The 14,171-nt window shown below is 39.9% G+C and overlaps 1 protein-coding gene across 2 annotated transcripts in view; it reads left to right on the plus strand.

The window, feature by feature from the left end:
• The window catches only part of Cnep1r1 (CTD nuclear envelope phosphatase 1 regulatory subunit 1), a 14,265-nt gene extending 350 nt beyond the window's left edge, over positions 1–13,915 (plus strand). The window contains exons 2-6 of one of the 2 annotated variants that reach the window (XM_005388263.1): positions 990–1,061; positions 5,781–5,854; positions 9,305–9,414; positions 9,514–9,568; positions 12,558–13,915. In XM_005388263.1, coding sequence (XP_005388320.1) covers positions 990–1,061; positions 5,781–5,854; positions 9,305–9,414; positions 9,514–9,568; positions 12,558–12,599 — 353 coding nt within the window. In that variant the 3' untranslated portion in view covers positions 12,600–13,915. The remainder of the gene's footprint in view (positions 1–989; positions 1,062–5,780; positions 5,855–9,304; positions 9,415–9,513; positions 9,569–12,557) is intronic. The other variant, XM_013516233.1, reaches the window with a different exon arrangement.
• Positions 13,916–14,171: the final 256 nt, after the last annotated feature.

Here is a 14,171-nt window from a genome sequence, read left to right on the forward strand (position 1 = left end):
CGGGGTGGCTGGGGGGCGCCGGGGTCGGACGCCTCGCCGCAGCGCCCGGCGCCGCTTCAGTGCTTCGTTCCTGAGCGGACCCTTGGATCTTGCCCGCTGTAGTATCCTAACTCATTTTCATTTTAACACCGGTAGCCCCGCGAGTCGTATCCCTGGCGCTTTCCTTGGTTTCCGGTGTCTGCCGAGGTGGGGAGGCGCTTCTTCGGCTTTTTAAAGTTTAAAGACAGCGGAAAGGCCGCCCCGCCTCTCGTGGGGAGCACGCCGCGGGCGCCGGGCTCGGAGGGAAGCACCGGCGCTTGGGTGGTGCGGCCGACATCGGCCTGACACCCTGCGGGGAGCCGAGCGCCCGCGCACTCCCTTTAGCAGTGCCCGGACGCCTAGTGAGATAAGACGGCGTTGCGCCTGTTTACGAGAGCCAGAAGCCAGAACCCGGGAATTGCCGTCAAAAGGACCTCCAAGATTTTGATATCCAGAAAAAACATTTCTTGATTCCAACATAACTGGAGCTCTGCTTGATTTGGTTTTTTTATTTGCAGCCTCCCAAGTTTCTAGCTTTGGGTGCCGACTGACATTACCCGATAATTTTCCACATACCAGTTTTCAAAGCTTCAAAAAAAACGAACCAGTTTCTTTATGTGTGCAATCGGAAATACTGTGAGAAATCTGATGTTTTTGTTCGTGCTTAAAATGGCCGTAGTAAATAGTGCAGTGCCTTAGGTTAGTTGACATAAAATCTGAAATAGGGTTATTTAAAATTTTGCCTTTCGGGGCAAGGTGCCACACGCCTGTAATTCCAGCCCTTGGGAAGTTGAGGCAGGAGGATCACTGTGTGTTCAAGGCCAGCCTGGGCCACATAGTCCGTTCCAGGCCTGCTGGAACTACATGGTGAGATTCTGTCTCAAAAAAACAAACAAACAAAAAATTTGTTTTTGGTCTCAATACAGACTAGTAAGAATGGCTAATTAGGGAAATGAAATCTTTTTATCTAGATCTAAAGGCTTTCGAGAGGAGGCTTACTGAATATATACATTGCTTGCAACCTGCCACTGGACGTTGGAGAAGTAAGTTCCTGACTTTTTAAAGCAAAATAAATGGACAGTTGATAATTGTATCCCTTAGTACAAATAATTTGCTCTTTCATAAAACTTGACTAACAAATGCTTGCCTTACTAAACTGTAAGATTAGTCTTTGTTTAGACAACTTTTAAATCCATTTAACACTATAAACAATGCACTGCAAAGAAATATTTAAGGAAAGGAAATTATAACTGGCCACCCCAGAGGAACATTCTGCTTTTCCAGGGATGGTGGTGTAGGCCTGTAATTCGAGAATTTGGGAGGGACTCCAGACTCGCGAACATAGCGAGACCCTGTCTCAGAAACAAAGCAAAATAATGGTTGCATGTAGTTAAATTTCTGTTTTCTGTGAAAATAGGTTTTTGTTTTTTGTTTTGTTGTGGTACTAGAGATTGAAACCATGGTCTTCGCACTGAGCTACATTCCCAGTCATTTTTATTGACTTTGTTTTTTGAGACAGCATCTCCCTGTGTTGTCCAGGCTGTGTTCAGACTGTGATCTTCTTGCCTCAGCTTCCCATCCGGGGTTACAGGCATGCACCCTCTGCCTGCTCGTATGCTTAACTTTTATTAAATAGTATAGTTTTGATTAAAAAATAAGTGTAGTAGCCAGTGTGGTGGTGCACACCTAGAATTGCTGCACTCTGAGAGGCCGAGGCAGGAGGAGCACAAGTTCCAGCACAGTCTGGGTGATTTAGTGAGTTACTGAGATGTGTCTCAGAATAGAAGAGGGCTGGGGGTGGAGCGCAGCACTAAGGCTGTGGGTTAATCTTCAGCACCACCACCCCCAAATACACAGAATACAGATTTCAATAGCTTGTTTGGCAGTTTTACAATTTGCCTACAAACTATCAAAATAAAGTTTTACTGTATTAAGAAAAATCTTGCCAGGTGTGGTGGAACACATCTATAATTCCAGCACTCAGAAGGCTGAGGCAGGAGAATTGTCACAAGTTTGAAGCCAGCCTGAACTACATATTGAGACCCTGTCTCAGAAGGCCAAAAATCAGAAAAATCCTGTTTTCATTGGGTGTATAGCTCAGTGACAGAGTATCTGCTTAGCACATGTGAGATACTTGGTTCACCCCCTAGCATCAAAGGGGGAAAAAAAATCATGTTTAATGTATACTTGTAAAGGCTGTGAAATTTTGTTTAGTTGGGTTTTTTCCTGCTGTTGGAAATTTAGCTCAAGCAGGCTTTACCACTGAGGTTTGACCCCAACCCCCACTTTTTAAAAAAATTTTTTTAATCAGGCAGGATCTCATTAAATTTGACCGTCTTCAAACTTGTGATCATGCTGCGTCCGCCTCCCCAGTAGCTGGGATTATAGGCATGTATCGCCATGCACAGCCCTTTGGTTGTCTTTTAATGCAGAATAGTTGTACTGCTTTAGAGCTTCATCCAGAAAGTAAATTCACATTGCTATCTGTTCATAAATACAAATCCTGCAAAATATGACTTGAAGGAATTGTGGTTACTGCCCCATGGAAATACAGTGTGTAGGAAATGTAAGCAAATACTCAAGTGATGAGATATCAGACAAAAAGCTCGGCTAACTTGTATTAGAAGAGCCTCCATATGTGTACATGTATGTACAGGGTCTTGCACTATTGCTTGTGCTAGCCTGGGCTCAAAGCAGCCCTGCCTCTGCCTGCCTCTCTCTCCCCGGGGGAGGGACTCCAGGAGTGTGCCACCGTGCTTGGCTTTGGAACAGTCTCAGTATCTTGGATATTCATTATTGAAGTTTAATTCCTACCTAGAAAGAAGTACCGTCAGGCGTGCTGGCACATGCCTGTAATCCCAGCACTTGGGAGGCTGAGGCAGGAGGATCGTTGCTAGTTCCCAGCCTGAGCTACAAAGTGAGCTCAAGGCCAGCCTGAACTGCATAGTGAGACCCTGTCTCAAAAAGACCAAAAAAAAAAAAGAAAGAAAGAAATACAACAGTACACATTGAGGCTATACCTTTTTTTCCTCTTCGTGGTGCCGGCAATCAAACCCAGGACCTCACAAATACTAGGCAAGTGTTCTACTATTGAACTGCATCTCCAGTCCAAGAACATACTTTAAAGTGTAATTCAGTTTACAGTTTTTCAGGACTAGAGGACCAATATTGCAATAAAGAGTCCTTTTCTAGGTCAAGGTTTTTTGTGTGTATGCTTTTTATTAGCTCTATTTTTAAAGATTTAATCATATACTGTGAGAATTCTGATTGGTCAGAACTTATTGGTCAGATTCTCTAGGTTACCTAGGAATTACCCCCAAAACTTTTGTTTTGCTGTTATCTGAAAATCTTAAAAATTTATATAGGGCTGCCCTATGTTATAAAATGTAGTGTGATAAGCAAACTACTTTTTTTCCAGTTTATATCTTAGTGCTTACGTATAAATGGCACCATCTTACTATCAAGTAGAAAGCAGGTATATGAGGTTTTTTCTAGTGTTTTGTTTTGATTTTTCTTCATTTTTAACTGCCTGTGTAGCCAGATGTGGTGGTGCACACCTGTAATCCTAGCCCTTGGGAGGCTGAGACAGGATTGAGAATTTGAGACCAGCGTGGGATATATATCAAGTTCCAGGCCAGCCTGGACAATAGAGTGAGATCCTCTGGAAAAAGAAAATGAAAAATAAGACAACCCTGCCTGTGTAATACAGATTTCTCCTGCCTATATAGTATAGATTTGGAAATATAGAATTATAGGAAGTTGAAATTGAGTTTAATTTGTTCTTAGCTCAACATATAATTTTTATTGTGGTTTTTTTGGGGGAGTTTTTTGTCTTTTTGAGACAGAGTCTCACTCTGCAGTTCAGGCTGGTCTTGAGCTTACTTTGTAGCCTAGGCTGGTCTCGAACTCATAACATTCCTCTTGCCTCAGCCTCCCACATGCTGGGATTACAGGCGTGTGCCATCACGCCCAGCGATTGGATTCTGTTATTAAATATGTAAAATGAGATCCCCCTGCCTAAGTTATTTCTTTTAAAAAATACATCTTTAGCTGAACATGGTGGCGCACACCAGTAATCCTGAAACTCAGGAGGCTGAGGCAGAAGGATCGTTGCGAGTTTGAGACCAGCTCAGGCTGCAAAATTAGTTCAAAGCCAGACTGAACTGCATAGCAAGACCCTGTCTCAAAAAAAGACCAAAAAAACAAAAAGAAAGAAAAGAAAAGAAAAGACAAGACAAAGTAAATAAAATAAAATACATCTTTAAGCCAGGTGTGGTGGCATACACCTATAATCCCAGCACTCAGAGGCTGAAGCAGGAGGATCACCTCAAATTCAAGGCCAGCCTGAGCTACATGGTGAGTTCAAGGCCAGCCTAAGCTATGTAGTAAGATCCCACCCCGCAAAAAACCCAAAATAAATAAATAAAACAAAAGTGCATCTCTAAGAACTGTAGCTTTTTGAAACTTGACCTCCACATTTGGGAAACTTAGTGCATCCCAGCAGACAGCACCCTCCTCTCCTGAGCATTAGCTGGGTCCTGGCGCCCTTCTGTTGTTTTCAGTAATACCGTGCATTGTTTATGTGGAACCTATTTAGAATTTTAAAAATAGTTCCAGCTTAGTAAGGAGAAATAAAGCATTTCTACTTTTCGTAGCAGTAACGGCACCCTGACTTTCCTTTAAGCCCTGTGAAGAAAATCTGAGAGAGATTGGTGTGCTGCACAGACTCCATACTTGCTAGCACTGGCCTTTGTTCATTCAGCTGCGCGCAATTGTGTGCAAGGAAAACTCTTGAGTCAGAAACCTCAGTGCATTTTTTAAAAAAAATCTTTGGTTTATTTACTAGAAAATGGAACTTGGATATTTTGGAGTATTTTTTATCAGATTTTACTGGTACACTCAGTGTGCCAACAGAGAGAATTTGTACCTGTACCTGATATAACTTGATTTTTTTTTTCCCTAGTCCCCTACTTTCCCTTCAGCCCCTCTTCCCCTCCCCACTTACAAAAGCTTTGTTTTCACTTTTTTCTTTCCTCTTTTTTTTTTTACTTTTCTCCTCTTTCCTTCCCCTTCCCCCGTCTCTCGTTCCCCTCCCCGTTTGAACATTTACTTCCAATTTTACAATGCCCGTTATACATTTTGGATCTTATCTACACTTTCGGTTTCTCACACCGGAGATGTTGTTTCTTTTTTTGAGTTGCTGTCTTCAAAATTAGCACCAAGCACAGTAAGTTATGTAATAGAATCTTACATTGAAGAACTGAGCATGGTGGCACACACTTGTAATCCCAGGATTCTAGGAAGCTGAGGCAGGAGGATCACAAGTTCAAGCCCAGCTGTGGCAATTCAGCAGCTAAGAAAGAACCTGTCTCAAAATAAAAAAAAAAAATTTTAAAAGTGCTGTGAAGGCCCTGAGTCCAATCCCCAGCGCTGTAAAAAAGAAGTAAATACAGACTCTGATACTGAAGTTTTACCATCGAGGTTCTTGCTTTTAATTTCATGAATCTTCATTTTTATAACGTCTAGCTAAGTAATAAAGGAGTCAGTACCATCCTCACTCATATCTTCAAATATTAATTCAGAGTGTTCAGAGAATTCCTCCAAATCATGGGGCAAGGTTCCTGATTCTTCGGTCCAGTCAATCCGTTTTCCATTTAATGCAGTGCTGTATTTCTTGGCTTTTATTTAGTAAGAATGGGTGATGGTGGTATCAAATATTAAGGGTGTATTTGCATACTAATTTTGTGTTTATCTTTCGTCAGTGCTTCTTATAGTGGTATCTGTCTGTACAGCTACTGGTGCCTGGAACTGGTTAATAGATCCTGAGACACAAAAGGTAGAAATTATCTTTTAAAACCTTTAGTAGATTAAATAAGGTAATAGATGTATCTGTACTTTGCTAATTGTAAAGTGCTACTTAAATGCAGGCTATAACTACTACTACTGACATTAATCATTATGTTAAAAGTAACCCTGTGTTAACTTGCTCAAGGAAAACTTTGGCTGACTGTTGTGATTTAAATTTCTTTGTGGAGGAAAAAGCCTAAGAAATTTACTCCATTTAGGTTATTTTGCAATTCATTTCTCTGTTTGTGCAGCGCTTTTACATTTGTTTAAACTTACTTCTTTGTTGCTTTATTTCAGTGTGAACATTCTCTCTGTTTATTTAGTGCCTGTGCTGTTTATTTAGTGTCATCAGTGCAGCTTTGAATAATATTTTCTTCTCTGAGCTATCTTTGTTAGTAACATTCTTCATCCAACAGAGCATTTGGGATGACATTATAGGAAACATGGCAAAGCAGCAAAATATAATCAGGTGAAAAACAGATGAGACGAGGAGGTCAAAACTAGGAAGGAAACCAGGTCACTAGTATATAGGCTGCAGTCATTCAAGTCACAGTTGATTCTGTTCTTATTGTCTGCGAGAACATGTGTCAGTTTCCTGAGCTGGCAAAGCTTTTCTTTCTCAGCATTCATATCTTAAAAATTTCCTGCCTGGAGTTTAATATAGGAAACGATGAGAGATCTCCCATTGGGCACTGCGCAAGAGCATCCCTTACCGAGTGCAGTAGCACATTTCATAATTGTATCTCTTGAAGCATTCTTTGATGAAAGCCAATAAAACGTTTCTCAGATTTCTGCCTCTTTCTCCTAATTTGTGCAGTAATTTCAAACTCAAGTTTTTTTGGTTTGTTTTACTAGAAGCAGTAGTCTCCAATTTTCAGTGAACTGTTTTCCTCTAGTTTTAGGTAGTGACGATGTTACAATTTTCATAAATGTTAAAAACTGCTCCCTGTAAGCAGACTACTTCACAAGTTTTATTTTAACCTTTTAGAGCATACACAAGAGAAACCTAATAGTAAGGCTATTGTCATCTGTCTAAATGGTGCTTCAGACAGCCAAGGGTTTATTTAGCGTATAGTCTCCCTGACTAGCCACGGAGGGGGAGATATAAAAAGCTAGGAACCTGGGGAGATTGATGATGGAATTTTGTGTTAATAGAGGGGGTTTTATGGCAGACAGAAACTCTCCTGTGTGCTCATTTATAAAGCTCTGATCTGAGGGCTGTGCGTGGTACTCATCTTTAGGGGAAGTGCAGAAAGAGACTGGCAAGAAGATTGAAAAAGTCTGTCTTGGGAAATGAGTCTGACTTCTAATTGGGAGAAATATAAGCTGCTTTCAGCTAGTTGAGATCTTAATAAAACACAGAATTAAATGTAATTTGAAATAGGCCCAAAACTATGTGGTTAATATAATTTTCTAAATTAGGTGAGAATATCACTGTTGGCCTTAGGGTTGCCTCTTTTTATTTCAGTATTTAATAATCCCAAACCCAATGACAGCTTTACCCAGCCATTGCGTCTAAAGCGGGAGTTGTAAGCACAGAAGTCAGTGGCCAACTGGAAAAGCAAAGGGGGAGCCGTGGCTGGCTGGAGGAGACACAGGAGAGAGTGGGTGTGCAGGTGTGGTCAGGGGACGGCCGCTGTTTGGCCTCCGTTTACTGTTATCATGGAGGAAAGGGGGGCAGTACTGCCTGACCTAAAGGGCACTGTTTCTGCTGACACTGCAGACCGCACAGCTGTGTTAGAGGAGTCAAACTGTCCTCCAAGGTTGGAGAAGACATTCCTTGGCCAGACGAGGTGGCGCACGCCTGTAATTCCAGCACTTGGGAGGCTGAGGCAGGAGGATCATTGCGAGTTCGAGACCAGCCTGGGCTACAAAGTGGCTACCAGTCCAGCCTGAAACGCATAGCAAGACCCTGTCTCAAAAAGAAAAAAAAATAGATGTTCCTCTGGGATTCTGTAATAATAACTTTTCTTCAGGGTCTCACCTTTTGTGGGGCTTCTTGCCTCCAGATGTTTTCATCCTCTCCTTCATTTGACCTTGTTAAAACATCTACCCAGCATTTTTCTGTGTTGTGAAACAAGTTGGTGTGTTTGGTTTTCTGTCTTAAAACACACCACATCTCTTTGATGTTCAAGGGGGATGTGCTCAGCTTGAACCGGTTATTCCGATTGGTGACTGCTAGTCCGTTTGATTTCTTTCTCTAACTGCTCAGAGTGCCTGTCTTCTCTCTCTCCAGTCTGTTTCTGATGCCCAGTGATCTGGTTTCAGTGTCCACTGTTGTTCCCGTCATGGGCCATCCTTGGACTCCTGATCTTCTGTGTACTCTTAGAATTGTGTATTGTCCTGTTTTCTGTCATCTGATTATGACCAGATCTGAAATAAGCCTTTCCTTCTATTCACTTCTTGTTGTTGTTGCTTTCCCCAGTGCTGGGGTCATACTGGGTCTCAGGCATGCCAGGCATTTACTCTGCCGCTGAGCTATATCCCTAAGCCCCTTTTAAGTTTTATTTTGAAACATGTCTTGCTAATTTTCCCAGGCTGCTCTTGAACGTGCTTGTGATACTCCTGCCTCAGCCTCCCAGATTTCTGGGATTGCTGGAATGTACCACCATTTTTGGTGAATTCTAATTCTTGATGGAATACTAATTGTTTTTCCCTGTGGCCATCAAAATCTCAGTAGCTTCAAAACCAAACTCATTTTTTGCTTCAAGAAGGAAGGATGATTCTGGAGCTGAATCTCACAAGGATTATGTGTAGGAGTTAGTTGGGGAAGGTAGCATAAAAAATGTAGCAGGAGGGCCAGGAATGTAGCTCAGCAGCACAGCACCTGCCTGGCAGATGTGAAGTCCTGAGTTGGATTCCCAGAACCAAAAAAAAAGATGTGGCAGGAAAGAAAGATTGGACTGGCATCAGGTTATGAGTGACAGCTTTTCCCAGCTTGAGGAATCTTTTTAACAGAAAAGTTAGCTAGATCACATTTGACTTGCATTTTTCTTGAGGCTAGAGGCCTCATGTTCATCAATTAAACAGAGTTCAGTAAATATTTTAGATGAGCTTGTTTTCTTGAGTATAGGAATGAATTTGTAGGGGCCAGGGATTTAGTTCTGTGGCATAAGTGCCTGCCTGGCAAGCGCAAGGTCCTGAGTTTGATTCCTGGTACCAAAAAAAAAAAAAGAATGAATGAATTTGTAATAGCTCAAGTATTTGAAGTGGATGGAGAGAATGTTGCTATATTGTTTTACTACATAGACCTTACAAAACATACATTTTTATTTTTACAGCATCCTATTTTAAGAAATGAAAATTATTACAAGTCTTTTAAGTCCTTATAGTTTAGATGATAAAAATAATACGTGTATTTAGGCACAAGTGGGCAGGTAGGAATCAGAATGATTCTAAGATATTTAACATCATAGTATTTCAAACTCTTCCTTTACAGGTGTCCTTCTTCACATCACTATGGAACCATCCGTTTTTCACCATTAGCTGTATCACCCTCATAGGCTTGTTCTTCGCTGGAATACACAAGAGAGTAGTTGCACCGTCAATGTATCCTTTACCGTAGATGGAAGCTCCTCCTCAGTGATCAGTTGGCTGTTTGAAGCTCACTATTGAAATGAGAAATTTTTCTTGACAACATTTGTTCAGTATAGCTGCTCGGTGTCGAACAGTATTAGCAGAGTACAATATGTCTTGTGATGATGTAAGTATTTTTTTTTCAATTAAAAATTATAGGCCTGCCGGGCATGGTGGCACACTCCTGTAATCCCAGCACTTGGGAGGCTGAGGCAGGAGGATGGTTGCGAGTTCAAGACCAGCCTGAGCTACAAAGTAAGCTCAAGGCCAACCTGAACTGCATAGCGAGACCCTGCCTCAAAAAAGACAGAAAAAAAAAAAAAATTATAGCCCTGCATAAAAAAGTGTGGTGTTTAGCTTCAGGAAAATAGACGTTTTATTAACAACAAATTTTCTCTGTGGCATTAATAGACTATCCTTTAAGCAGTGACCCTGAAATACTTTTACATTTTAACACCTCTGCAGTTGAGATGTATTAATAATGGTGTCTAACAATTAAATTGGCACAGTTGACAATTAAATCTTTTTTTTTTTTGTACTGGGAATCAAACTCAGGACCTTCTGCCTGCCAGGCAGGCACTTGTGCCACTGAGCTATCTCCTCAGCCCAATTTAATCTTTCTTAATGACAAACTCATGATATAATTGAAGCTATCTTAAATTCAATAAAATATGGTGATCATAATTGACCAAAAATGGCTCAAGAGATGTTGGTTTTATAAACTGGTGTTTGTCTCCTGATAGTCTGTGTCATTTGTGAAATAAAGTCACAGATTAATTTGTAGAGTAGGGGCTGGGGAAATAGCTCAGCGGCACAGCGCCTGCCTGGCAAGCACAAGGTCCTGAGTTTGATTCCTGGTATGGAGGAAAAAACCAAAAAAATACTAATTTGTAGACTGCATATGTGACCTACTGTGTTTTAAACATATATTATGCGCCAGTGTATTTTAAGAGTATCTCATACTTTTATCACTATTTTGATTTGTTGACTTTATTATAAAAGTATTTTTTACTTCCAGGGGTTTTTGGTGGTTTTTTGTTTTTTTTTTTTTTTGAGGTAGCGTCTCATTATGTAGTGCACGCTGGCCTCAAACTCACAGCAATTCTCTTGCCTCCGCCTCCTTTGTGCTGGAATTATAGGCATGTACTATCGTGCTCAGCAACCTTCAGTTTTTAAAAATCATGAAATAAGTAATTCAGTATATAAAATGAGAATAAATTGTTAAAAAAATATATTGAGGGATATAGCTCAGTGATAGGGAGCTTATTTACTAGGCATAAGGCCCTGGGTCCAGTCTCCAGCACCTTCAGAAAAAAATGTTAGAGCAGGAAAATAACTGGAATAGAATAAAGACTGAACATAGCTAGTGTGTGCCGGTACATGTCTGTAACCTAGGAGTCTGAGGCAAGAGGATTGAAAATTTGAACTGGGCAATTTAGTGACTTAATGAGACCCAGTGGTCAGAAGAAAGTATTTATGAGGCACGTATGGCACATGCCTATAATCCTAGCACTCTCGAGACTGAGGCAAGAGGATTGCTGTGAGTTCAAGACCAGGCAGTGAGAACTTGTCTCAAAAAAACAAAAACCGAAAAGAAAATATTTACAAACTGTAATAAAGAATAATATCTGAGATAGTAAAAGAGCTATTAAAAGTCAATAACAAGCCCCCAGAAAAAAATCAATAATAAAAAATACCCAGTACATTTGAAAAACGCTGGGCTGGGGTGTAGCTTAATAGTTGAGCACTTGCCTAGCATGTAAGCCCCAGTCCCACATCCACAAAATAGAAACTGGAGAAAAGTAAATCACAGAAGTGAAAATACAAATGGTCAATAATCATACAGAGGGGACCGAGAGCAGGGCATGGTGGTACACACCTGTAGTCTCAGGTGTTCAGGAGGCTACAGTAGGATTGCTTGAACCCATGAGTTCTACGCCAGCTTAGGTGACATAGTGAGACCCTACTTTTTTTTGTGGAGTTGAGGATATAGCCCAGGACCTCAACCATGCAAGGCAAGTACAAGACACTGACCCTTAAAAATAAATACATGAAAGACGAGGCAACCTTATTTGTAATTGGGCAAATCCAAAGTAAAACAGTAAGTGTCTGTTTATTTTCCTTGTCTTGACAAAAGTTAAGTACGTTAATAATTATGATACTGTGTTGCAGTAGATTTATCCATGTGCTGCTGTGTTGGGAATAAGTATGACTCAGCCCTACACAAGTGTTTTTTCAACATACACTGAACCTCAGTAGTGCTTAAGTTTTCATTGCTCCAACCATTTATTTACTAGGTTTTTTGTTGGTTTTTTTGGTTGGGTTTTTTGTTTGTTTCTTTGGTTTCTTGGTTGTTGAATTTTGAGATAGGGTCTCATGATAGAGGCCAGGTTGGCTTCAAACTCATGGGAGTTCTGCCTCACCCAAGTGCTGGAGTTGCAAGTGTAAACCACCATACCCAGCATGATTTATTTTTTAACTTGTCCAAAGTAAAATTTGCTTTTATTGGAAAGGAGAAAAATTTTGCCCAAATAGTTTCATGTAGCTGGGTGTGGTGGCACACACCTACAATCCCAGCACTCTGGGAGGCTAAGCCAGGAGGATCACAAGTTCAAGCCCAGCATGAGTGACTTAATGAGACATTGTCTGAAAATAAAACAGGGCTGAGAATGCAGATCAGTTCAAAGGCCCTGGTTCAATCATAAGAAAATTAAAAGTAGTTTTATGTGTTAAAAACTTGGTTTTTGTAAGAAATCTATACAAGTTTGGAATTTTATCCAATGCATTGATTTCTAGGTATCCAGTGGATGAGGAATTCAAATAAAGTATGTTTGTGTGCTTGCTCTGTTTTTAGTAGTGATTGAACCCAGGGGCTTGTGCATACTAAGTACTAGCTCTACTACTAAGCTACTCCCCAACCTTGTGTATGTATGTGTTTAAAAGTAATAATTCAGTCCACATAAAGGAAATTTGAGACACAACTATTAACTATTTAATCTTGATTATAGAAAAGTATTCTGTTGCCCTGCAAATGCCCTTTAAAATATATAAGTAAGTGGTGGTATTTTTTAATAGAACTGTGTGTTGTCAAAAAAATTTTTTTTTCTTTTTTACAGACAGGAAAGCTAATTTTGAAACCTAGGCCTCATGTTCAATGACAATCTGCCCTCATTGCTGTAGGATCTAAAACAGTCTTTCTTCAGATAAGTGGTACAGCAAAAAGCCATAAAGGGTTCCTTTTGCAGTTGGATATGTGAAGGTTATAGCAACAACTGACAAGAAGTGTGCAATATTTACCCAGACGGTCTTGATGGTGATGACTCAAGTTACCAGTGCTTTGGTACCTTCGATTACCTGTGTTCAGTATTAGTGTCACTTTAGTACTTCAGTGGCTGCAACGATTTTTGCAGATGAAGTATGTATGTGTGTTACTAAGTTAAACTTAGAAACAGAACCTCATTCAGTTTTTATAATGTATTTTTGCAAACTACTGTAAATAGCAAATCAATGCCAATGTTAAACAAAGAAGAAAATGTTGTGTGGACTTTGTTCTCCTGCACCAGTATTTCAGCAACATCTGCTTGCCATCCCCACAGCTTTTTAAAACCGGCTATTATGTGTGCCTTTCACTGTAACTCCTCTTCTAAAATTGTGCTGCAGGAAAAACATCCAGTTCTGCTTAGACTGAGGAAAACTCATCTCCATTATGTTGTAAGCAATTATAGATGTTTTGAGAAGCAATTTTTGTTAAACAAGAAACCGAACTCCAGCAACTATTGTGGTTATATTTTTCAGTTCTTTGTTTTCATTTAACACTAAATATACTTTATATTTTTTTTTAAGAATTTTAAGAACACCCCAAAGTCTCCTGAATGTACAAATTTAGTTATAAATTATGTATCATCTGATATTTGATAGTCATTGTTTTAGACAATTGGGTTTTATGTTGTGATAGACATATTGTTACACAAGTACTGCATGGGTGTAACTGAGCGTCCTCCGTCACCAGGACAACATGGGAGTGTGCCACAAACGAGGGTCTGTAATTCTCACTGCTCAGAGACTGTCGATGACATACTGTGTATGCATAGCAGCCACGTGTACTAGAAGAGCCCTTAAAATTAAACTATTGGGATTGCTGTAAATATTTTAAAGTACTGGAGGTGCCTTTTACCTGTTCATTGATGACTTTGAAAAGGTTTAAATTATTATATGAGCAGTCTTTTAAATTTCATTTAACATAGAGCTGAAATTTCAATAATAGGACAAAACCTTTTTAACGAGGCTGTCATTTAACTTAAATGTGTTCATTTGGCTTTCATGTGTGTACAGTTTTATTCTTTGAACTGCAGCAATAAAACCCTCTGCTCCTAAGAAGTCTTAAGAGGGTATTCTATATATTCTGCTTTGTTTTATTTTCTGTAAATTTTGTAGGTAAATATGTGCATAAAAATAAATACTTTATATATAACTAGTTACTAGACTTTTTCTTTGGCTTCTAAATTTGTAACTCAGAAAACAATTTTAAGCATGCTCTGTGTATCAGATCCAGGCTAGTTCCAGGGGTTTCCCTTGTTTATTAGGCTGTAATTACTTTTAATATCTCATTCATTATAGTCTAATAACATTTGGTTCTTAATCAGGAAGTGCAGGTTTTCTCATGCTGCTCTTTACAAACGTGGATTGCCAATTTCCTTCAAGAGTATAAAGCTGAAGAGAGATTTTTATAG

The sequence above is a fragment of the Chinchilla lanigera genome, unplaced genomic scaffold (assembly GCF_000276665.1).
Source record: "Chinchilla lanigera isolate Chin_1 unplaced genomic scaffold, ChiLan1.0 scaffold00032, whole genome shotgun sequence".
NCBI lineage: Eukaryota > Metazoa > Chordata > Mammalia > Rodentia > Chinchillidae > Chinchilla > Chinchilla lanigera.